Source organism: Camellia sinensis, chromosome 9, assembly GCF_055761805.1.
Source record: "Camellia sinensis isolate YWXY chromosome 9, ASM5576180v1, whole genome shotgun sequence".
Lineage (NCBI taxonomy): Eukaryota > Viridiplantae > Streptophyta > Magnoliopsida > Ericales > Theaceae > Camellia > Camellia sinensis.
Genome location: NC_138969.1, coordinates 192,361,103 through 192,370,233, shown reverse-complemented (window position 1 = coordinate 192,370,233; position 9,131 = coordinate 192,361,103). Strand labels below are relative to the sequence as shown.

The following is a 9,131-nucleotide window of genomic DNA, read 5'->3' as shown; positions in this document are numbered from 1 at the left end:
TTGAAAGTTGATTTGAAAACTTGCATTAAGAAAATAATGTTGAGAAACAAGTTTTCATGGAATGGTTTTGGGATAAATACGTTGGTAAGTCTTGATAGGTGGTGTAGATGATATTGAATAAGCTGGCCTAAGAGTCTAGGGTGAAAGAGCGAAAACCTGCGCGGATAGGTGTTGAGCCTTCCGGTTAATATCGGTAAAAATGACAATTTAGTAGTACTTGTATAGTCTACTTGCAGACACCGACCTAGGGATTACCAGAGTCGTATTTACTGCCTTTGAAATAAATTATTAAGTTTTGAATAATTGAAATTGCATGACATCATTGAGCATGATGGTTTTCAAAAGATGAAAATGTGATTTATCTTCAAAAAGGGCATAGCATGTCATGTGCATTTCATCTCTTGAGACTTGTATAAAATGTATATATTTTGTTAAGAATTTTCTACTAGGCTTTATGCTCACCCTACAAGAATTTTGTGCAGGAAAAGATGTGGTGATCCCACCTAACTAGGGCCGTGGAAGTATGTGTGTTGGGAGTACAATACTCTCATTTTGCTGTGACTCTATGTGTAAGCCACTGGCTGTGTTTGTGTGGGTTTGAATAACCGTTTTGTGTAACCAGACTCAAGCCTTAGAAACTTGTAAACCTTTGAGAGTATTTATTTGTTTATTTACTTGTTGTTGGATTAATGTATTGTTGCATGAAGAACTATTGTATCATGTAATGTAAGTTTGGAGATTTATATTCGGTTTTCCTTTAAATAGCCATGATTGTTGTATTATCATTTGAGCTAGAAATTTGGGGTGTTACAACTTGGTATCAGAGCTATCGGGTTTGATTTCTTGGAGCTCGTAGGAAGTGGTTGTTTGACCACAATGGGTTCATTTAGCATGGTTAGGAAGTATTATGCATTTTGTGACTATGTGATAACATGCTTATGTGACTAAATGGGTATGTGATTGGACTTTTGAGATGTTGTTTGCGCCTGTTAAATTCCTTAAGGTCTTATTAGAAGGGTACTTGATCAATACTCATTCTATTAAGAATTTTTGGTTTTTCGTGGGACGAATCTCATCATAAGAGCATAATCCGTATGCGTTTACATGACTAAGTGCTTTTGTGGGGGTAAAATTTAATTGTTATATGGTAGAGGAATATATAGAATTATTGTGAAGGCAAGTTGCGGGCATGTTTGGGTTAGTGTGCTAAATTAATTCTATTATAATTTGTAGGATGTCAGGAAGAGGTTAAACCCGTGGTGGTAGAGGCAGGAGGCGTGGTAGGGCTCGCCGAGGTGTGCATGAGGTACCGGCCATGAGGTTCCTGTGCAAGAGGAAGAGTTCGGCCAAGCTAATGTGGCTGAACAAGTGGGGCAGGCGGGAATCCCGGGACAAGCGGGTCAAACTGCAATGGGGGCCCTAGCTCGAGAAATGGCAGGGGCTTTAAGAGAGTCTATGAACTTGTTGAGGGTGGAGAATCAAGCTCGAAAGAACACCACAGAGATTCAAGTTTTAATTTTTTTTTTAAAGGAAATAAAAATTAATGGGACAGGATTAGGTTGGAAAGATATAAAATATTTTTTATCTTTCCTTTTGAAAACTATAAATTATAGAAGAGCCATGCTTATCTCTAGTTTGAGATTGGACTGGAGCATGCTGTTGGGTCTGTGGAGGCCTACCACGTGTCTTGTTTCAATAATCTGAACCGTCAATGTGTAGAACTCGTTGAGTACTTTATTCTTATAAAAAATCACGTTGACCAAATATCAATAGCTACTTGATCGGATCAGGTTTCTGTCAACAGTAAATATAATTTTCAAAATAAATTATTGACAAAAATTTAATTCAATCAAGTAGCTATTGATATCCGATCAACATGATTTGTTACAAAAATAAATTACTCGATAGGCTTCACATATTGAAAGGTTCAGATTATCGAAACAAGATTTGTAGTGAGCTCCACAGGCCTAACAATACAGTACAGTTCACAAAGTGAACGGGAAACAAGCCTGCCCCATTATAGAGTTATTAATATTTTGAAAATTATTATTTTAATGGATTAATTGATACCACTTTTTAAATTTATTTTTTAATTCAGTAAATTTATAAATTTATTATGAAGTTTTGGAACTCTTACAATGCTTCTCACAAAAATTTCCTTTTATTTATAAGGTAAATTACACTTGATTAAAATATGAATTGCCCCTTGTAGTTTTGAAAATTACATTTTACCATTGAGATTTTTAATTTCATAATAAATCGCCCCTTTTATTAATAAATCATCAAGTCAATTAATAGTTTTTAATAATGCTAAAAATATGTTTCAATTAATAATTTAGGTAATTTATTATTGTATAGGAGAGCAATTATGAATTTCATTTTTGTAATTAATTTTGTTAAATAAAAAATTCTAATAAAGCGGTATTTATAATTTTTTAAATCACAAAAGATAATTTATATTTTAAATAAATCTCAACTGGTGTATTTATAATTTACCCTTACTAATATAATATGTAGATAGATATAAATTAGCTCTACATATCAAATTTTTTTAAGTGACAAGTTTATTTATAAAAAAAAAAAGAAGAAGAAGAAACGGATGAAGTAAAGAATTAACTATTATTTTAATTGATCTTTTAAATTTTTATAAAAAAATATATAAAAGAAAATAAAAAGAAAATTTAATTGTTTGACCACAATTTCTAAATTTTGGATAAATTACAAATACACTTTTGAGATTTGCTTAAAGTACAGATTATCTTTTGTGGTTTAAAAAATTATAAATATCTCCTTATTAATATTTTTTATTTAACAGAATTAATTAAAAAAAATTTCATAATTACTCTCTTATACAATAATAAAATTATCTAAATTATTAATTAAAATATATTTATAACATTATTAAAAATTATTAATTGACTTGATACTTCATTAATAAAAGAGGCGTTTATTATAAAATTAAAAACCTTAAAAATGAAATATAATTTTCAAAATTATAAGAACGACTCGTATTTTAATTGAACCTAAAATATATATTTGTAATTTATTCCCAAACTTTTTACCTAATAGTTACCAAAACAATCCTATAAATACCAAATCAGTGATTGTATTATTGTAATCCAAGAAGATATAACAATTGCGCTGCAACTCTCTCTCTCTCTCTCTCTCTGCCTCTGTTTGGTGCCACGGTGAATAGTAGAAGGGGGAGTTGTTCAAAGCGGCAGAGCACCAGCGCTCTCTTCTCAGTTATCGGTGAACTCGTCACCGGCCGATCTCTTCAGAACTCGTCGATCTCTGCAGATCAGATCTCCTCTCATCTCAGGTATTCCCTCCGATCTCCTCTTCCCGCTTGATTTTGTTTTGCTGTTTTCCCTTCAATATAGAACTTACTTGGGTCCTTTCCTTACTACTGGAAGCAGCGAAAGAAAGGGAAGGGTTCAATATGGAAGTATCAAATCCATCATCATCCTCGGTGTGTCTTTGTGTGAGCACAACCGAAGCTTCTGGTGAAGAAAAAACGCGTTGGTATATAATCAATCTCAATGAAGCAATATCTATCCTTGGGCTCTGCGAGAGAGAAAATGTCAAGAAAATGGAAAAAGAAGCCAAGAGAAGATTCTATCTGTTTAAGAAGATAACTGACATGTTTATTAGTGGAGGGAAAGTAGAGGAGATGGAGGAGTTCTTCTCCACACCGCTCATCCCGGTGTGTGAGACCCCTAATATGGCATTTGGTTGTTTCTGGACTACATTGGGATCGGTTGTATACTGGTTTGGGTCCGAACGAGGTAGTCACAAAGTCAAGTATTGGGACCTTGCAGATATTCAGAAAGGCATGGAGGTAGCTCCTCCCATGATTAGCCGGCGAAGTCGTCGTGGTAAAGCTGTGGCTATTGATGGGAAAATTTATGTCTTTGGAGGCACTAAGCCCTGGGGTGGTTCTAGCACCAACTGTAGTTCAAAGGCGTGGGCGGAAGTGTTTGATGCTTCCAATAATGAATGGAAGCCATTGAAGCAACCTTCCTTCCGTGTGCCCTCTATGTATTTGTTTCTGTTACCCATGCGTAATGAAAAAATCATTATTGTTGGATCACTGCATAAGCGCGGGTTGTATGCTTATCATGTTTGTCAAGATTCGTGGGATGTGGTGGATGAAAAATTTGAGCTCATATCTCCATATTGTGATCCAGTATTGGCTGGTCATACCCTTTATTGGGTTGGAGATGAGATCATTCACGCATATGATCTCAATGAGAAAAATTATTTTTGCGGTCGTATCCATTTTTGGGCATTGAAAGAAGTTTTGTTGCTTTTAAGGGAGGATCGATGTTTTCCACTACTCTTCTTTCACTTACATGATGAAATGTTTTGCCTGATATGGGAGGAACTTGAGTATTATGCTGGACGTCACCGTTCTGTGCTTGTTGTTCATCAGTTTTGTGTCTCCAAGCGCATCAAGAGAGGAGTACTCGGTTTGAGTGTGAAGCCGTTGTCTACCGAATATTATCTACCTGATGGAATTATTTTCCAGTCCTTCGATGGCATAGTGCTGTAAGTTTATCATCTCTTTAGCTTCTTCCTTAGCATTTTTTTCCCCATGAACTGCAATTAAATTAATTTGATGCTTGAAAATTTGGAACAACTGGACAAGCTGATTGTTCAAGTTAAGCTTGCCACAACTAGGTAATTTTCTTCCTCTTTCGTTTTTAATCTATTGTTTATGAACATATAATGTCATTATAATCCTTGTTATTCAAATTCTTAAACCATTTTTGTCAAATTCTTACATTAAGGACGTTTTGCCAAATAGATAGTTGACTTTGCCAATCATAACATTGCATTAATTCATGGTGAGGTTTAGATGCTCATTTATGTATTTTTGTTGTATGATTTTCCATGTGCTCATATTGATTATGTGCTTTAGAGGTCAGTTTGTTGTTTTCTGCGGCCGCTCCTACTTTTATGTGATTTTTAATGCATCGATGTGCATTGGCAGTAACACGGGTGGAATGGGGGCACCTTCTGGTTCTCATTGAAGATGCAGCATTGTGGGAATGATTGGGGATGGTTCTTGTTGGAAGACTTTTTTAATACCAGTTTTTGATTTTGTGATTTTTTTTTTTTTTTTTTGGGGGGGGGGGAATTTTGTGATCTCGTTGAACAATTTATTTTTAATGCTTTATTTATTTATTTATAATAACTTATGTCTGCTTGTTGCTGTGCTGTGTACTTGTTTTGCCATTGGCTTTAAGCTCGGACATGGCGTGGTGTTGCCAGACTATATTATTATTCAGGATATTCAACTGTTATGCAATGTATTTCGACTTTTTATTATCCTTGTTAAGGTATCAAGACAGTGGTTTATGTAAGTCCATTTTAGGCCAATGCTGTTCTATCCTTAGTTTTTATTTCTTAAGCCTTCCGTTTGGCATGTCAGGTTTTTTGACTTTTTAGCTAGACAAAATTGATTTTTAACTCAATAAGACAAAATATCGTATTTAATTTATAATAATTTAATTTTTTTTTTCAAAAAAGTCAAAAAATCTATTCAAAACGAGACTTTTTAACCCCAGGCTAAAATAGTCAAAAAGTTAAAAAGTCAATATACATCCCAAAAGTAATTTTGTGGCCTCGTTTGGGAACTGGTTTTTTTAATAATTTTTTTGGTTTTTAGGCTGCAATATGATGTAAAAAAAATTAGTATGTTTGTGTTGATTTTTTAATTTTTTATAAAAAGATATGTAAAAAGTAAGAAGAAAATGAAATTTTTAATTTTTTGATATAAGTTATTGATTTTTTTAATTTTTTTAATAATTTTTTAATTTTTAAATTAAAAAATAATATTACCAAACGAGACCTAAATATGTGTAGACATCGTCTCTGTTTTCGGTTTGAGATATATTTATTATGCTATATCATGCTATTGAAATTACATTGAAATACTAGTTAAAAAGAAAAATGAATGTGTTCACATGGTAATTTAAATGGGTAGGCATTGTCTCTCTTTTTTTTGAGTGGAATCTGTAATGATGCTTTTGAAAGTACATTGAAATGCTGATTTAGGAGGAAAAAAAAGTGAATGTGTTCACATTTTTTATAATGTGATCAATACATAGATTATGATTGGTCTAAAACAACAAATCTTATTTTTCAAAAGTGCATTGATCACATTTCATTTCATGTTTTGGACTCCACTAATTTGATCCAATAGAAATTTGTGTATATATATATATTTGAACAAAAAAATGATGTTTTGTGAGGACATCAAGTATTGTAGGTTTTGGTCTTTGGATAATCGGTTGATAGTTAGATTTAATCTAACTAATTTCACCAATTTTGTGAATAAAATTAAACGCAATTAGAAGCAACTAAATGAACATATTTATGTTCGTAGCTATCGTCTTTGTTCAATTCCAGGACTTTTGTTGTCAAGAATGGACTTATACAAGAAATGGTAATTCTAGAAAGTAAGAAAAACAAATTTCATTTAGGTGAACTAAGTGCTATCTAAATCATAGCTAATTTATATTGAAAGTTAATAGTCATTACATCATCTAGTTGCAAGTTTGTTCCCATCATTGAATTAGGACTATTGAATTGGGCTTTTTAAATTATAAATAAATTAAAATTCAAAAATGATTATGATGTCACATTATTTAATGAGTAATTTTAACTCGAAAATATAATGAGATGGAGGAGATGGAGGAGTTCTTCTCCACACCGGTCACCCCGGTGTGTGAGACCCCTAATATGGCATTTGGTTGTTTCTGGACTATATTGGGATCGATTGTATACCGCTTTGGGGCCACACGAGGTAGTCACAAAGTCAAGTATTGGGACCTTGCAGAGATTCAAAAAGGCATGGAGGTAGCTCCTCCCATGATTGGCTCCTGAAGTTGTGGTAAAGCTGTGGCTATTGATAGGAAAATTTATGTCTTTGGTGGCACTAAGCCCTAGGGTGGTTCTAGCACCAACTGTATTTGATAGGAAAATTTATGTCTTTGGTGGCACTAAGCCCTAGGGTGGTTCTAGCACCAACTGTATTTCAAAGGTGTGGGAGGAAGTGTTTGATGCTTCCAAAAATGAATGGAAGCCATAGAAGCAACCTTCCTTCCGTGTGCCCTATATGTATTTGTTTGTATTACCCATGCATAATGAAAAAATCATTATTGTTGGATCACTGTATAAGCACGGGTTGTATGCTTATCATGTTTGTCTAGATTCGTGGGATGTGATGGATGAAAAATTTGACCTCATAGATTCTTCATATTGCGATCCAGTATTGGCTAGTCATACCCTTTATTGGGTTGGAGATGAGTTCAGTCACGCGTATGATCTCAATGAGAAAAAATATTTTTGCAGTCGTATCCATTTTTGGGCATTGAAAGAAGTTTTGTTGGTTTTAAGTGATGATGCATGTTTTCCACTACTTTTTTTTCACTTACATGATGAAACATTTTGCCTCGTATGGAAGGATGACGAGTATTCTGCTGGATGTCACCATTTTGTGCTTCTTGTTTGTCGTTTCTATGTCTCCAAGCACATCAAGGGAGGGGTACTTGGTTTGAGTGTGAAGCCATTGTCTACCAAATATTATCTCCCTGATGGAATTGTTATCAACTCCTTTGATGGCATAGTGCTATAAGTTCATCATCTCTTTAGCTTCTTCCTTATCATTGTTTTCTCATGAACTGAAATTAAATTAACTTGATGCTTGAAAATTTGGAACAACTTGACAAGCTGATTGTTCAACAACTAGGTAATTTACTTCATTTTTCGTTTTTGTTTTTTTTTATCTATTGTTTATGAACATATAATGTCATTATTATCCATGTTATCCAAATTCTTAAACCATTTTGTCAAATTCTTACATAAAGTATGTTATGCCAAATAGATAGTTGACTTTGTCAATCATAACATTGCATTAATTCATGGTGAGGTTTAGATGTTCATTTATGTATTTTTGTTGTATGATTTTCCATGTTGTGCTCATATTGATTATGTGCTCTAGAGGTCAGTTTGTTGGCTGCTGCTGCTCTTATTTTATGTGTGATTTTTAATGCATCAATGTGCATTTTGTAGTAACACGGGTGGAATGAGGGCACCTACTGGTTCTCATTGAAGATGCAGCATTGTGGGAATGATTGGGAATGGTTCTTGTTGGAAGACTCTGTATGAAACGGAATGAGTCCAAATCCTCTGCCATGGTTTCCTGCCATGGTCTCTGTCGTGGTACCAAAATGACGTCGTTTTGGTGTTAAATTCATTTTTTTCTCTTTTTTTTTTTTTTCCCTTTTCTCCCTCAGTCGTTAAGGCAATCCTAACTTTGAAGAGAGAAGCAAACTTGAACGGTTCCTCTGACGCAGAGGAGGGTGGGCAACGACGACTCCGGAGGTGACAGCGGCTGCAGCTAGGCGAGGTGAGGCAGCTGTGAGGTCTCCTCCTCTATCTCCACTCTCATGTGGTGCTTAAATATGTATGTATATATATGATTTCTTGATTTGAATTTCTTATTGATTTCTTAAATGGGTTTTGTTATGTGGTTTGATTTCTAGGGTTTTATGGGTTTGATTTCTTGTTGATTTCGTAAATGGGTTTCATTTCTATAGGTTTTTCCCCCTTCTTTTCCTTTCTCTCTCATCAGCCTCAAAGCCCTAATCAATTTCAAAGAACAAAGGAATGGTCTAAACTTAACCCCCTCCATCGATTCTTTGTCTTCCCTTTCCATCCAATCTTCTATGGCGTCCATGTCTAGATTTGTTGCCAAAGATCGTAGATTGCAGCCTCACGACGCTCTTTACAGGAAAAACTACTTGCTTACCCGCAAGGAAGCTTCAAACCCATTTGTGTGTGTTGATTTTTTGATTTGTGCCACTTGTTGACTTGTGGTTATTGCTTAATCGCTTGTTTTGACTTGTTTTATTTTAAAGGGTTTGATCCTCTTGGATCACTGGTATTTTTTTTTTTGTATCTTCATTTGATTGAATTTGTTGAGATAAATATAGATGTGGAATATGAATTGGAATTGGGTTTGGGTGGAAGCTTTGACAAATGGAATCAATACATGGGGGATTCTGTTTTTAGAAATTATTAATTGGGTTTGGTTACAAAATATTTTAAACACTCACAAG

At 34.2% G+C, this 9,131-nt stretch overlaps 1 protein-coding gene across 2 annotated transcripts; it reads left to right on the top strand.

The window, feature by feature from the left end:
* Positions 1–3,114: 3,114 nt before the first annotated feature.
* Positions 3,115–5,334, top strand: LOC114322248 (uncharacterized). 2 transcript variants are annotated; one of them, XM_082888294.1, is made up of 3 exons: positions 3,115–3,322; positions 3,420–4,551; positions 4,997–5,334. In XM_082888294.1, exons 2-3 carry the CDS (start codon positions 3,443–3,445, stop codon positions 5,034–5,036), a joined length of 1,149 nt encoding a protein of 382 aa, XP_082744420.1. In that variant the 5' UTR covers positions 3,115–3,322; positions 3,420–3,442; the 3' UTR covers positions 5,037–5,334. The 2 variants fall into 2 exon arrangements, with proteins under 2 accessions (XP_082744420.1, XP_082744421.1); XM_082888295.1 differs by having other exon boundaries at positions 3,417–4,551.
* The last annotated feature ends 3,797 nt before the right edge of the window (positions 5,335–9,131 follow it).